The 16,790-nt window shown below is 41.1% G+C and overlaps 1 protein-coding gene across 1 annotated transcript in view; it reads left to right on the forward strand.

The window, feature by feature from the left end:
* The first annotated feature begins 1,442 nt into the window (after positions 1–1,442).
* TMEM163 (transmembrane protein 163) overlaps positions 1,443–16,790 on the forward strand; it is a 90,311-nt gene continuing 74,963 nt past the window's right edge. The window contains exons 1-2 of the mRNA XM_039555313.1: positions 1,443–1,781; positions 6,822–6,941. Of these exons, the coding sequence (XP_039411247.1) occupies positions 1,628–1,781; positions 6,822–6,941 (274 nt within the window). The 5' untranslated portion in view covers positions 1,443–1,627. The remainder of the gene's footprint in view (positions 1,782–6,821; positions 6,942–16,790) is intronic.

The following is a 16,790-nucleotide window of genomic DNA, read 5'->3' on the forward strand; positions in this document are numbered from 1 at the left end:
TATTCATATTAATGCTGATCCAACTAGAAGAGCAAGAGCTCTGGGATCGCAAAGCAGGCTAGGGATAGCTAGGGGTGAAGGTGAAATTTAGGTGAAAGACATGAAGACATCAAAATATTTCATATAGTAGGTATGATAGACTATACACAAAGAAATCGTAAGATTAGGTAAAGACACCAATCCCTCACATTACAACAGCCATCTTCATTCCACAAGATTGTCAAAATGCCAATCAGTTTCTAAACCAGTATTTTATGCCACTTAACATTTACTTATACTTCTACTTATACTTTTTCAAATAATTAATGATTTAAAATTCAGATGAAAAGATTTTGAAGATTAGCACACAGTTGTAAGAAGTATTTTTTAAAATTAAGACATTTTGATAATAACGTTGCACTGACCATTTTTAGACAGATATTACTAAACTGCTACAAAACTTCTTGTAAGGCTGACATCAGCAGGATTCTGACAGTTTATAAACTCATGTCCCTATGTTGGCATAAATATTAATTTCCTGCTGGCCTTTCTAGACTGCCCAAATTCACTAGTTTCTCAAAGGAGAAAGGCAACTTCATCTTCATGTAACTTAAATGGGGATCGTATCCTTATGTATCACCTAAGGACCAGGGCTACAATGTCTTCTGATATTTTCCTAGAAAAATTTTTCAAGTCAAAACATGATGCAGCTTCAAAATATCTGCATGCGAGTAAGCATGCAGCTGGGAGACTGTGCTCGCACAAAGAATGCTTTGTTTGTTTGCACCTCTCCATCTAGTCATTAGAAACCAGCAGAGAAGAAGCAAGCAGCCCTGGCACAAATTTATCTGTAAAATTTTACATTTTAAAAAAACATTTCTGTGCTCCTGAGATTTTAGTTTTGTTCCTATGTTCTTCTGCAGCCCTAGGAAAGGCAGGTGAGCAATCTGAGGACAGCTCTGAACGCCAGCGAGTCTAACCCCATGCTTCAGCATGAGATTGCTGTACGTTCGAGGGCAGTTTTAAGGCAACTCTGAGTGTGTGACAGAACGTTAGTGCTGCGGGGTCTGAGAGGTGCCGGTGTGAGGCGATTCTACTCTGATCCCGAAAAAGGGCAAAGGCAGATGGAGGATGAGCAAATCCCCAGCAAAGGGGAGCTGGGTCTTTACCTGTGTGAGGGGAGGCGAGGCGGACGGGGCCTCGCTGCGCAGGGCCGGCATCCGCAGCCCTCGGGAGCGGCGGGAGCGCTCCTGCTTTGGACAGTCCCTGGACAGCTCTTCCCCCTGAGGCTCGGCTCCGGGAGAAGGAGGAGGCAGAGCCCGCCATGGCGAGGGGAGGCTGAGGAGGCTCCCGCTTCCTGAGCAGCTCCCGCCGCCGGCGGAGCTCGGCGGGGCGGGGAGGGGACGGGCAGCGCCGGGAGGCGGCACCGCGCTCCCACCTGCCCCTCTCCGCCGCGGGCAGTGATGAGGCGGCCGCGGGCAGCGGCTGGCGAGGAGCGCCCGGAGTTTGTTCGCTGCCCGTCCGCGTCTCCCTGATGCTCTGAGCCGAAGTCTCCTCCTCTCCCCGGGCTCTCACCCGGGCTGGATGCTCCGCTCGCTCCTCGCTTCCCTGCCACAGCCGCCGGCCGCTTCCCGCCGCCCCGCAAGAAATGGAGCCGCCCGCTGCCCCCCTGGACACCACTCCGGACCCCGCCATCGTGCAGCCCCCCGGGGCCAACCCGCCGGCGGCTCCCCGGGAGCAGCAGCAGGAGCAGCTGCGGATCGGGGAGAGCGGGCAGTTCAGCGAGGGGCCGGAGGACAGAGGTGAGCGTCCGTCCGTCCGTCCCCCGCCTTCCCGCACGCTGCCCTCCGCTGGGGCGAGCCCCACCACCTCTCCTGCGTCCCGAGGCGCCTGACACCCACCCCGACGGCTCCTCCGACACCCTCCCGCAGCATCCTCTCACTCGCTCTCCTGGACCCGTACCCTCTCCCTGCCGCCGCAGCAGCCCTGCCCCCTCCCCTCCAGCCCTGGCAGCCGCACACCGGCTCTTGCCGCCCGAACTGCCCCCTCCAGCCCCCTCGCCTACCCCTCATCCCGCCGCTGGCACCCGCTGAGCATTCCCCCGCGCCGCCCTCGAAGCTCTTCCCCGTTTTAGCTCCCGTGCGAGCGCTCCGCGACAGCTTTGAAGTATTTTTATAAACTCTATTCGTGGCTGTTCCCACCTCGCCCGAGAACTTGCCTGCCTGGCGGGGGAACGGCTGCCGGCGGCACATGGCTCCACAGGCAGCGCCCGGGCGAGGGGCGCGGGTGGCGGCGGGGCTCCCGGGTCCCCCGGGAGGGCCAGGCAGGGCCGGAGGCTTCCTCGGGAGGCCGCTGAGGTGCCCAAGCCGGCGGGGTGGTCGCAGCCGCCCCCCGAGCAGGGGCACATCGGGGCGTTTCTGGGGGGTCCGCCCCAGCCGGGCTGGGGGTTGAAGTCGGGGCACTTGTCTCACGCCTTGTCTCCCTTCCCCCACCGAACTGTGCACTTCCACACAGCTCTTTTTTTTTTTTTTTTTTTTTTTTTGTTGTTGTTGTTTTTTTACTTAAATACCTGACCAGGAATGGAAAGCTGCCTGCTTCCAAACCGCCATACGCTTTAGTGCGAAGCACATCCATTTCGGACATCTGTTCAGGGTGTGTGAGGCACTCGCTCACCTGCCGCCCACAAAGGCAGCTGCCATTTTAACCCTCCCCACTGCCCTGTCCTCCACAACGCCTCCAGGCTCCTCTTCCACGCAATTTGTCTCCATCTTTTAATTTCATGTACTGATTTCCCTTAGCCTCCCTGTTGCCTTTTCTTCCTTTTCCATTTTGTTTTCAGCATCCAGGAGTCCCTTTTGTGCTCTCGGTCTTCATCCACATAACCTCTTTGCATGTACTCTCCTCTATCTCCTGTTCTTTGCCCAGCTTCCCAAAACCTGTGCCTGCTCACAAATAGTAGACACAAAGTAGAGAAGTGGGGGGAAGAGCATTCACCACCTTTCTCACAGGTTCCAGTTGTGTTGGGGCAGGGGACACCCCTTATTCAAGGGGTACCCTCACTGTCACTGCCAGTGGCTGAGGACAGGCACTGTGCCTGCCTGACGGCAATCTGAGGCTTCAGCTCTCTTTTAAATGAGTGAGGAATTTTCATTGTTGTTCAAACACAGAAGTTTGATTACAGAAATTTTAAATTCGTGCCCAGTATGACAGAGATAAAGGTGAAAGCTGTCCCTTTTGGCATTAAGGGTAATTCCAAAGATAGTGTCTATTGTACCTAACCTATCTCTTTCTATGAGGGAGATGAAGCTAAAGCTGCTGATTTTCTTTTCTTCCTTACCTTCATGCTCTTTCTATGGCCCTTGCAGTGCCTTTCTTTTAGCCTGTCCTGTAGTTAGTGATTCCATCTATACCAGGATAATTCCCAGTCATTGTAGAGGGAAATCTGGTATGCTTTTTGCAGGTTGTCCCCGTTGAAAATGTTAACAGTCTGTCCTTTTAGATTGTACTTTTGCCTACAGTCCTTTCCAATGAATCACACCAGATGCAGTTACAGAGATGATGCTTCCATGTTTGCTAAAAATAAATGCTAACCCTAAATTTTGGAATAAGATATTTGCTCTTTAAGAGCCAGATCCAAAATAAGTGATAATTTTGTGGATGGGATCCCTAAATTAACATCCTTAGGTGAACAGGTTTTTTTATTAGCCTTGTCTCTTCCACAATTTCTAACTTGACATTTTAAAATGATCCCTTAGCCAAACAGAAAAGTACTTCTGGTAAGTCAGCATATGGTAAAGAATATCCTAGAATCACTTCACAAATATGCCAAGCTTGTGTTCTGCAACTGTTAGGCAGGTTTTTTTCTCCTCCTGATTTTTTTATGGGAAGAAAATCTGTTAATATGTGAAGATACTGAAAGATAAATTAAAAATCCAGTGGATTTAGCCAGTTCATCATGTTTTCTAAACCTTAAGGATATCCATGTGTTAAATAAATTATTGACAATAAAATTACTCAGTATGTTAATTTCAGGGCGGAGGAATTCCATTTGTAGATGCTAGCTTTTTATTTTTGTAGCAGTGCAAAACATTCTGTAGCAGATGAAAGATTAACTTTCATCCTCCTGTGGATGCTTAAAACTTGCTTTCTTATGGTCAGTGAAAAAAATATGGAGGTTTACCTTGTGACTTTTGTTCTTGTGTGTAAATTAATGAGCTGTCTTTTCTCCTAAATAATTTTTGTTCTACGGGCTTGGTAGTCATGTGAATGAGTTTGTATTTTTCCATGCTAGCCCCAGGACACTCATAACAATTTTATGATCTTTCTTGGGGGTGAAAATTTTGAATACAGAGGATGTATTTGAATTATTTCAGGAAGGAGGGGATCACATCGCTGACAGCCAGAATATGCCAGCCATTTTGAGAGACAGAGGAACACACACGCGCACACACACACACACACGGCAGAAGTGGTTGAGTTTTATAGAGATCTCAGTCTCTGTCATACTGGACACGTGCTTGACATGTGAATAGTAATCAGGAGTGCTGCACTAGCTCTGGGGCTTATTATTCATTCCTCAGTTTAATTAGGATATTGCTTGATTTGTAAGTATCAACTGTGTATGTTGGACTTCCCAGGTACTAGTGAGCTGTAGCCATGAATTAAAAGATGTCTTTAAATAAAGAAACAGGTGCGGATATGTGTCATTCTGATCTATGTTTATTTGAGGTTTGAAATATTGAGAACCAAAACTGGCTGAGAAAAACCTCTGCTTTACATTCCAACAAGATGTGGGCCATAATTTAAAATCCTTGGTTTGGGGAGGGGACAGGAGGGGTGAGTACACAAAACATGAGAAGATGTGTTTTCTCTATGGTTATATTAGTAGAAATCCCTCCCATGTTTCAAGATGTGTTGTTAAATTACCTCATACCAGACAGCAATTAAACTGTACATCTTTATATATAGTAGCAGAAGATAGGCCAAACATTTGTGGGGAAAAAAAAAAATCACACAAGTGAAAGCAGGCATGTGAGAAATAACTGTGCAGCACTATGAGTAAAAGACTCAAACCTTTTGGAGTTGTCATCTATCAGTTTTCATGTATTAGACAAATAACGCATGTAATAAGAAATAGACATAATAGTTTTTGTATAGGGCCTGGTCCATGCAAGTTTGTAGATGCTTTCCCGTTCATAAAGCAGGGAGAATGCAGCAGCACAAAGTGTGATAATATTTTAAATTTTCTAAAAATATGGTACAAGCATGAAATTCTCAGAGTGGCTTTCTGAACTCCTATAAAGAAACCCTCTGTGCTTTATTGTAGCTGAGGTGTAAAAAGCAGGAAGAATTTTTCCAAGACAGCATGAATCCCACCAATTATGCCAGGATTAGAACCTGTAATTTTAACAGACTCCAAGTGGCAGAATAAAATCTGATGGCTCAAATTTCACCACCTCTGGATGCCTGCCCCTCTGCTGACACAATGCTGCCCCCAGGGCAGAGATGTCTGATTCAGTTCTGAATTGATTCCAAAACCATTGCAGTTTTCAGCCAGTATATTACAGTCAGTTGAAATTAATATCTGTTAAAGGTTAATAAACTTGGTTAAACATCGTGTGGATTCATGAGAACCAGATCAGATGTCCCTGCCTTGAAAGTGGCAATAGCCATCAGAGGGAAAACTGGGGAAGATGAGGATAGTAACAGCTTCAACTCTTATGTTTTAATCTGGTGCTGAGTCTTACAGAGTCCCTGTTCTCCACCCTTTGTCTAAGACCTCAGACCAGCTACTGAAAGTTGTGCTGTTAAACCTCTGTCTCAGTTCAATGCATTCAGGGCAGGCAAATCTCTCAGAAAAGTGCTCATAATCTGAGAGGAACCACCCACATCTTCTGGAGTAACTCATTAAGAAATTTAAAACCATCAGGTTTTCTCTCCAGTTAAGCAGATTTGAGCTGAAACTTGATGAAAAAAAGAATGTATATGTCAAGTTGTATTAAGCATAAAATAATCAGAATGGGATGTACAGAATGGAAATACATAAAATTCTGAAGACATTTTAAGAGTGGCTTAAGACTCAGACTGAGAGAATAAAAACCAAAGGATGTCGTTAATTTATGTTTAACCTGCATTCTCTGTGATTTAAGATCAGTGGACAAAAGACTGCCACAGATTGAAAGCATCAAAAAAGAGAAAAAGCAATAGCATTTCCTTGTGTTCAACAGACTTCTGCACTGATTGCAGCAAGGGCAGAATTGCTTCTTCAGTTGGTTCTAGATGGGAATGTGTTCTTAACCCAGATGAGGGACAAGATGCTTCAAGAGGCTTTTTCAGCTGTGATAGCTTTGATTCTGAGGCATGCCTGCTTGTCCTTTGATGATCAATATGTGTGGTGTATCCCTGTGCATTGGGAGGTTATTCCACAGGGACTGGTGAGCACAAGTTTTTCTCCTATGTTAATTATCCCCAGGATCCTCAAGTTCTGAAACAAGTTTTAATCTGAGGGAGTAGAGGACTGAGCCATTTCTTGTGTAAAGGTGCAGGTGGAAGTCATAATGATTTGTGAATTTCCATAACTGGAATGCAGTGCTCTTTTTAAGGGATTCATCTGTGGGTCTTTCTGTGTGGAATCAAAACAGCTTGTGTGTGCTCTTCTTGCTTACTCACATGTTTCTGGTGGCCTCATTCACCTAACCTTAATAATGTGAGCAGTTTTGAGCCTGTATTGCTTCTGTGTGTAACATAGAATGTAAATGTGTTTTCTAGGGCTGAACTAACACAGCTGGTTTTTTAAAAGGGGCAATGCATTGCTCATACATTCTTTGCTTATTGCTTATCAGGTTTACTAGAAAGCAGTACGAGGCTAAAACCTCATGAAGCTCAAAGCTACAGAAAGAAGGCATTGTGGGTTTCCTGGGTCTCCATTATTGTCACATTGGCTCTTGCAGTGGCTGCTTTCAGTGAGTATTGGGAATATTTTCAATCTTCAGACCTCTTCCCTTATGTTTTTCTTTTGGTCTCTCAGAATTTCTTTGTGGAAGCTTTCTCATGTTTTTTTCTTTGCAACTGCTAAAGAGGTTTCTCTCTAGGCTGCCTGTGTCTGCATGGTGCTTATAAATTAGTAAAACTGTTGGGTTTTTTTCTGCAGAATAGAGGGTTGTTGAAGGTCGGAGAAAGAAACAGGAGATGTTGGTTCCTGCTAGCATTTATACATGTGGAACTGTTCATTTTGGAGAGTAGTGTAAAAATCCTTATGCAGTGGGTTGCCTTTTACCAAAGAGGTCAAATAAGCCAACTTTTAATCTGTTTGGGATTTGTAGTGGGAAGGCTATAATAAAGAATAGTGAATTGTAAGGGAGAAATATATAATTTATCTGTATTACGCTGACAGATAACCTAAGACAATGCTAATCTGGAAGAGATTAGACCAGTGCTTTTCTATAAATTTCATGACATTTTTCTCATTTACCTTTAAACAAAGAATTTGAGCAGGAAAAAAAAAATCCAAACTAAACCCCAAACACTTTTATATGGGAAAAAAAAGGAAATATATTTCTTTTATTTCAAAATGGCAGGAAATGCAACATTGTGTAAATACAAATTTTAGTTCAATGCAAATTTGCAAAATAGAAGCTTTCTATATTGGGCAATTAAGTAAAACATTAAAGACAAAAAGAAAGAAGGAATCTGAAACAAAATCTTTGCAGTGGCACATTCTCTGTTTTAGAGAAAGAAAAAGCAGAAGTGATTGAATTTATGCTTTTATACAAACAAAAGGAGGGCTCTGTCTAGGAGACATCAAAGAAGTCTCAAAACACCATTCTTAAGCTTGATAAAGACAGACTTGTATTATTTTTTCCCTTTTTTTTTGGAATCACAGCAGCATGTCTTTTGTTATTCTAATCTCCATTGTACGACCTGCTGCTGGAAGTCGGTGTCAGCTCCCAGGAGAGGTGATTAAAATCTGACCAAATGGTCTCTGAAAACTTAACATATATTACTCAGAGCAGTTTATATGGAAACACAGGTACAATACCTTGGTTCAGAAATAAGAAAAAAGAGAAGGAACACTTAAAAGCAGAATCTGACACTGTAAAGAATTTGAATGTTAACAAGAGAGTGAAACAAGTTTCCATTTTGTTCTGCTTCATGGAAATACAGTGGTCTGTCTTTGCTACTGAAGCAACCTAAAGGTAATGCTATGTTACAGAATAACTTTGTTACCTATTAGCACTATAGTTTTAGGGAGTATTGTGACATGGCTTAATTTTATTTTATGTGTTCATTTGTCAGGGTTGCAAGAATTAAATGTAATATAGATAACTAAAACTGTGTCTTTTAAAAGGATAATATAAAACATTTTTAAAGATTATTTAGGCTGAATTTTCTTTTCTTTCCTTATTTTTGTCACTCTGGTAGTGTTTAGAGAAACAAACAAACAAACAACAGCAAAAAATGTAGTCCCTGTCTGGATATACTGTGGCTGCATATTCAGCTGGAGGGGACAGGCACTGAACTACTGAAATCAGTAGCAGACTATTTATATGTTTTTGGAATGTATCTTTCCTCATGGTTTGCTGAAGCTAAATTTATAAAGAATGAAAGAGGAATCACCACACAGATACATATTAAATCTGTATGGAATCTCTTAATAGGTAGCTGGCAGTAAACTTACATGCCACAAAAGCATTGCCAGGGCTTTTCATGTGTTTACTATTACAAATTTTCAATCTTTGAGGAAAATACAGTGACTTCTGGGATCACCTTGCTGTCCCCATGCAAAATCAGAAGTTCTGCTCATTTTATTGTCTCACACTGGCTTCTCTCTTCCTCAGTGCTGTCCTTTTAGCAGGTTCCTCTAGCCAATCCATGAGTTGGGAGAGATGCCAGGTGACCAGAGTTTGCTGCCTGTTTGATAGAAATGTCTAATTGTCATTTTGGGGTTTCTGACACTGACAATTCTTTGCAAACAACTGCTATTTAAAGCGTCCTCCTTCCATTTTACCTCCTGTCTGTAATGGTGAAGTGTTAGAAATACAGCCCTGATGTTCCATTTCAGTGAAAAACGGGGACTTGTTGTGGTAATTGTGGGGCTACACTGACTATTCTCACTGCTCTTCCTGACTCCCCCATAAATTCCTCATTTAAATTTCTGTTTTATTTATAGGTTTCAAAATACTTTCTTGCAAGTGTATCCCACATGATATAGTCTGATAACTGATATATATATATATATATATATATCTGATGTTATTTGATAACTGTACTTGAAGGAATGGAGGACATGAAAGGCAGGAAAAACACTAAGGGGAATGATGCCCATGTGGAGAATAGGAAAGAGGTGCAGGAGCCTCCTTTTCCAAACAAGTGTTTGTAACAAAACTTCCTTTCCTTTTTTGAGGTCCACTCCCCACCCTTTACTTCAAGGCTAGCAGTTGCCTCCAACACTATATTTTGCCAGCATTTGAGTAAGTTGGAATGGTTTATCTTGACTGGTATGCGGTGTTTTCTTTTGGTGGGATTATGACACTGCCCTAGTTGAACTCTGACCTTTTACTTGGTAATTTTGAAAGAGATTGAAAAATCTCATGTTGATTTGAATACATAAAGTATCTTCCTTATTAGGTAATGATCTATGGGAAATGAGGCTTGAAATCATAGAATCATAAAATTTTAAGGTTGGCAAAGGTCTCTAGGATCATCGAGTCTGATTGTTAACCCAGCACTGTCAGGTTCATGACTAAACCGTGTCCCTAAGTGCCACATTCACACATTTTTTGAACACTTGCAGAGATGATGATTCCACCACTTCCCTGTGCGGCCTGTTCCAGTGCCTGACCAGACTTTCAGAGATTAAATTTTTTCGAATATCTAATCTAAGCTTCCCCTGGCACAACTTGAGGCCGTCCTCTCATCCTGTCGCTTGTTGCCTGGGAGAAGAGAGTGACTCCCACCTCACTACAACCTCCTTTCAGGGAACTGTAGAGAGTGATAATGCCCTCAGTGGTCTGAGCTCTGTATGTTAGACTTACTGTTAGAAAGAACCTGTGTATGGAGTATTATAAAAGTGCAGAAATTACAGTTGATATGCCTATATCTGTATGTCATATATTTGCTGCAAAACAGGTATGTGATATGTATTGTCTCTGAGATGGGCTCTTTTGTGGCCTGAGATAGTGCAACAGAGGAGATGAAATGCTGATGTGTACACCAGACTGTGTTTGGTGTCTGGGTTTGCAAAGCTGAACCAGGCTAGGCTGGGTATGGAGCAGAATGACTGCTTAAAGGAAAATGAAGTTGTCACCTTCCATTCACTAATATTGACAAGTAGGGCTTAGACCATGAAATCAGCTTTTCCACTTAGCTGAAAGAACAGATCTCTTACTATCATTAGTACTTAATTTTACTACAGAAATGCTGTATTTGTAAAAGACTGTTTGGAAGTTCCAGCTGCCATCTCCAACGCAGCTCCTGCACTCTGTGGTAACTACTGTGGTCTCATGGCTCTGAGAGCTGTTGCAGATGTTGCTCTCCAGCATGAAATTGCACAAGGCTTCAGTAAAATCTCTATAGACTTAAATGTGTGAGATTCTTGAGGTCAGTGGAGCCCCATGTATCATCTTTAGTGGCTGAAAATTTGGTGTTCTCAAAATATTCTGGCACTGGTTTTTTTTGTGCAATACTTTTATGATCAAATGCTAATCAATACCTGGTGAACAAATTCATTTTGCTCTTCATTTAGATGCTGCCTGAAATATGCATGCTTGTAGAATTCTCATCGAGAGTGGATTTACATTGTTATAAATATATAGCAATAAACAGAGTCTGAGCATGATAAAGCTTATTAAAATGAACATTAAATTATTCCTTAGCACCCCAAGTAAGTGCCAGAATAATAATTCTAATATAATTATTTCTGGATTACAGTAATATAAGCAAAGAATGATAACAGAATAAAGAATGATAACAGAATATGAACATCTTTTCCTTTTTTTGCAGTGTATATCTGTGTAGTATAAGGCTGCAGTCATTTAATAATAACAACTATTATTTCTTTCTGTAGCTGCAGTATTTTGTGTTCATACTGAGCCTAGTTTAAGAATCATGATAGAGAACAGGTGGAATGGAACTCTGGTGCTTTGAAACCCATTATTCTTATTTTCTTGACATTTATGTTACTAAAGCATAATTTTGAAAAATATACAAATACAGCTTCTGCTGTTACAGTTCAGTTTCTACTCAGGCAGCTAATCTCTGATAATATTGTCAAAGCAGAAAACAAGCTCATTCTGTCTGGTATTTTTTGTCCAGTGTAGACTTGTGATTCACAGAAAGCAGCGTGTTCATTCATCTTCCTGATCTGATTAGCCAAAATTGTTTCACAGTGAATGGAGGAGTCACATCAATACATCAAAACAATGTATAGACCAAATTCTGCACTGAAGGCTTTCTTTGTAGTCGGAGACTGAGAGAAGATTTAGAATGTAAATGTGAGCTTTGTGAAGCCTGTCCCAGCGTGGCCAGGGCAGGTCTGCATCGGCCCTGCTCCCTGGGAGAGGGACAGAGCTGTTTGCAGGGGAAATATTGCAGGCAGGTGGGTGCTCAGGGCTGCTCTGGACATCCCTCCTTTCAGCTCACCACAGGCACAGGTAAGGCTCAGCTGTACAGAAATTAACTGAGTGCAGCAAAAGGTCAGATCCTGGTAAGTGTTCAGTCTGGTGGAGTAAGAGGTGCTGGTATTTTGAGAAGGTGAGTTCCATTTATCTGTATCAAATCTCAGGTGGAAATTCAATAGGTAGAATTCTGTGAGTGGGAGTATTTCACAGGATTAGCTGTTGGCCCACGGATAAGATATTAAATGTAAATGCAGATACTGACATTCTGATTTTATATAAAAAAACTATTTGTGTTTCAGAATGAATTGCTGAAAAATGATTTATCATAGGGAGCTTCCACACACTGAGAGGCATTTTGTTTGAAATCTATGGTGCATATGCTTACAAATTTCAGGGTATGTCTTGCTTTCAGATTAATGCTTTATGCTAACTCAGATTCTAACAGTTATAAATGCCAACAAACTTAGAAATTGTGTATCCAGGTCCACTTTTGTTATTGGAATGACTACACTGAGTCATAAAGTCTCAAATGGGTTAGCTGTAGGACATGATTCCTGGTTTTCCTCCACTCTGGTGCATGCAAATGAAGTTACATGGGACGAACATTGAGCAAATGAAGGTGTTGTCCTCTGGATGCTCACACATGGATGTACTGATGTAATCTGTCGCTCCTCATCTCAGACCTACTGCTCAGGCAACTGAGATGGGGAGCGACTATATTAATTTATTGACAAATATATAATTTTCTCTGTGGCCCATTCCTATTCATGCTGAAAAATTAAATATATGCGGGCTTTCCCTGATGTTTGCACAATACTTAGTATACCCTGGGCACAGCTGTGAATCATAATAACACTACTAATAAAAAATGTAGGGGAAGGGTCATGGTTCTGAAGCTCTTTAGTTTGGAAATTTAATCCTTTAAAGGTCACTGAATTTCAGACAAATGATGGGCATTCAGCACTCAGGCTGGGTTTATAGTGTCTCATCTGAGAACCTAAACAGAACTCTCCAGGATCACTGAAAATGTGAAAAGTCTTGGTTTTTGTGTTTTGTCTTTCAGGAATTATACAGAATTGCATTTCTCACTCCTAAAGACCTGGGAAGAGATTTTTTTTTTTTAGATTTTTTTTTCTTGAGTAGAGCACATTACATTTATCCAGAAGGTTACATTTCAAGTCCCATGCAAACACTTAAAACCAAGTAAAGACTAAATACAGAATAAAGCTCCTCCATGATAGTATGCAGAGCCCTCATTTTGCATGTTTCTCAGGATGTTTAATTACATCAGTTACAAAAAGACAGATGCTTCAGGGCTGTGGTCTCACAGAAGTGTTAATGAAATATGGAACTCAAATTCCCAAGGTAGAGTTCTGATATTGGTGACACTTGTGCTTCCCTGTCATCCTTGTTACAGCTGCACCACTACAGTAGAAAACAGAGTTTGGTCCTAACCGTGTTACATATAAAATCTAAAGGACAAAAAATCCATTGCCGTGCAGCACTGGCAGAAGACAGCCTTTTGTATAGGTCAGTCTGTGCTTAATAACAACAAAATGCAATTTTCATTCACTGGAAATGAAATGAGAGGCCAGAGAGGGCCTGTCTATTTTTTTTTTCAGGCATTCAAAGCTCTAAGTGACTTTCTTGGGAGGAGAAAATAACATATGGATGTCAAGTTCAAGACTGATAGCTGTTGAGCAGAAGTGTGGGTCTAAAATCTGCAGTGCTTCACACTTCATGAAATCTTTTCCTTAGCTGGCAGGCAAAATGATGGTAGAAGTCTGTGGAATCTAGAACAGGCTAGATAATGATATAATGGATTTGAACAGCAAAAAATTAAAAAATTGTTGCGGTGGTGGAAGTTTGTTAAAACAGCTAAGTTTGTGTTTAAATGCTAACCTTTAAAACATACTAGCCTGTTGTATTTTTGCATTAGAAAATTGCAATTTAATAATTCCTTTTGTTAAGTACTTATTCTTTCCTCATGAGAGAAGATCGTCGCAAAGAATTTTGAAATAAAAACAGGGTTCTGATGATGAGGGAAAACTAGCACCATAACATGACTTCATGAAGAATGAGGAACGTGCAAGTACACTGTCTAGGCTACTTAGTGTAATAATCACAGTCACGGTTTCCTTTGTTGTTTTATTTTTCCTTTCCAAGGTTTTGTTGGGGTTTATTTTGTGTGGAAAAGATTGAAATAAGTCTGTGCAATATTTAGACCAGTAAGAATGGTAATATCCTTCAAATGAATTAACATCTGTGTTATGTAACATATGTAATATCTGTTATATTTAAACTATAGCAGGACATTTTAGACACTTGAAATTTGGTTTTCAGTTTTGCCATCAGATCCCTGCTCAGATTCTGTCAAAGGCAGCTCTGTGTTTGATGGTTCAGAGGTTCCAACTATGAGAATACAGTTGTGTAGCAAGGTTCAATATACAAATAAGTGTAAGTAACTAGGTGTAATTACTGTTGAGTAATTGTATGGATGTCATGGATCCTACTCCTATCCCTGAGAGAATTCTACTGTGCCATTAGAGACAGGTGTATGTAGAGGGTTAATTTTTCTTATGGGAAAAGAATTTAACTCTGAATGGGGAGGGTTTTAGGCAGACCTCTTGGTGCTAACTGGGTGGTGTGGGAATGATGTGCCCTACAGCCATCCCTAGCTTGTAGTGAGTGAAAAATGTGTATCTTGACTAAAAGCACATGAAAATAGTTAGGGGGGAAAAAAAGTAATATTGAGTTTATTGCATGTGATTGGTGTTAAGTGTTGTCCATAAAAACCCTGCTTGAATTTTATGTATAAAATTGAAAATAAATGATCCTCTAGTACAAGTCTCAGTTGTTGCACTTGCTGTGTTTGCTGCATCACATAAGTGGATGTACATCTGCCCTTTGAAGGACCATCACTGCAGTCTGAAAAATCAAATGTATTTTCAACCAGTTGGTGTAGTATCAGTTCCATAAAACAGTACCTCAGATGTTGCAGGCTTGTGCAAAGGCATGGATGTGTTAACAGATTTCTTTATGAATGCCTGATATACCAGTAGAATTTGGTTTTCATAGATCATTTCATATTTTCTCTGCTCTCCCAATTTAAAAATGCACTTTGCTTATTGGCAAAGGTGAACTTGTAATTCTTTGTATCTGGAGCTGAAAATCAATCTTAATGATAGAAAATATATGTTTAATATTCCTTGTGTAGTTTCACTTTATTGTTTGAATTTTCTGAGTTCTTAAATCACTACTGGATTGAAACTTCATGGGCAGCAGTGAAAGTAATGAAAATCAGTGCACAGCTTTCTTCTCCTTAGGTTTTCTGCCAGAAATTTAAAAATTTTAAAGTATTAATGTTTTTTAACTTATTATGCAACAAAATGTAAGCAACAAAATGTAAACTTGTACCTGATTTAATTTTTTTAGTAACATTATAACTTTTGCTTTACTGGGGAGGTTGATAGTGCCTGGTGTTTCCTTTTTGGCACTTATTTTCTGTGATTTTTCAGTAACATTGTTTGAGTTCCTTTCTTTGAAAGTTAAAATTTGTTAGATTTTAATACTTTCTCAGTACAGAATTTTATTTGTAAATGACTTATTTTGTTAAACCTGCGCTGTAGGAGGACTTAGGAAAATAATCTCATTAAAAATATGTGTTCTTTCACCTACACTCGAGCTCCCAGCAGCTCCATACCTTGCTGCTGGATGTGAAGCCATGCTAATGCTTGGAGAGAAATGGGAGCATCTGGGAGACTGGGGGGGATACACAGAGTGTTAGCAGAGAAAATCTACTGCAACAGAGGGTGAGGTTGTGTGAATAGGTGGCACCACCCCTGCTGAGGTCAATAACCCAGTCTGAGCTGAAGGACTCTTTGGTTTCTGAAAATGCCACCAGCAAGAGCATAAACCTCATGTCCTGGGTCCTCCTACTGGTCACATGCCATGCCACCTTGTGAGGGGAGGCGTATTAACACTCATCATTTAAAAATCCAGTTTGATAAATCTAAAGATTGGGAAACTTTGATACATTGTGCTAAAAGGGTGGTACAACCTGGTCAAATTAGTTTGGTACAAATAAACATTACCATAGTCTTTGGCAAAGACTGAAACAAAATGTCTGGAGATTGGGAAAGAAAAGATAACTTTTAATGGACACTAACCTTCATTTGCAAAGCAGTCTTCTTCAGGAAAACCATAAAGAGCTCCTATGTATCTTTTCTGACTTTCATGTATGACCCATTACTGTTCTTTTATCTCTGGATATTGCAGAAGAAGGGACAGAGGAGCTTATCTTCAGAGTTCAAAGAAGCAGATTAGTCAGTGCTTAGTCAAAGAATGACCAGAAATAACCAGCTGGTATTTTGCTAGACAGAAGAACTGCAGAGGAAGTGGGATAGTCTGACAGATACCATAAAAATAGGTAGACAAGAGGCATCTGCCTTCCAGGAACTGTTGCAGGATAAGTGGCTTTTGGCACTTGCACCACAAGCTCTCCTTTCTGGAGAGATCTCTGAGCCATTTTTTTTGCCCAGTGTGATGCTGAGAACGAGTAACGTCTACTGCAGAACAGGATCCTTGGCTGAATCCTAATGAAGTTTTCTCATCAGATATGAGGATTGTTTATCTTCTGCTATTAAAGATTATGCTTCAAGGAATTGCTAAGTACAATGTATCTTCTCGATATGCCAAAGCAAAGAAAATACGCATCTAAGTGCACCGTCCACAGATCACATTCTTTAGTGAAACAATTTAAGGCCAAAGAATGACAGTATTTCCCCAGGCTCTGAAAACAAAAACTTAGAAGAAAGATTTATTATTGTTCAGTGGGAGATTTAATAGGATGGAAATGGAGCCAGCAGTGTCAGCTGGGATGCATAGCTGGGGAAAATAAAAGTATCACCATGCTTTCCCATTTTGGTAGGGAACGATAGACAGATTAAGATATATTTGAAATGTTGATGTTAAATTCACGTTTAGTGTGAATTAAGTGTTGCTAACAGGTCCATGGAAAGCACAGGGCAGAGCCAGCATCATATCTGGCCAACGCTATGGAAGCCAGAGACAAAACTGATGGTGATTGTAGTGGTGGCAGATCACTTCCTAAATACATGGCTCAGGGGTTGTGAGAAAACTGCTCAACAGCTCGAGACAGCCTGTACAGCACTGGTTTATGGGGATCAATTT

The sequence above is a fragment of the Corvus cornix genome, chromosome 7, assembly GCF_000738735.6.
Source record: "Corvus cornix cornix isolate S_Up_H32 chromosome 7, ASM73873v5, whole genome shotgun sequence".
Classification (NCBI taxonomy): domain Eukaryota; kingdom Metazoa; phylum Chordata; class Aves; order Passeriformes; family Corvidae; genus Corvus; species Corvus cornix.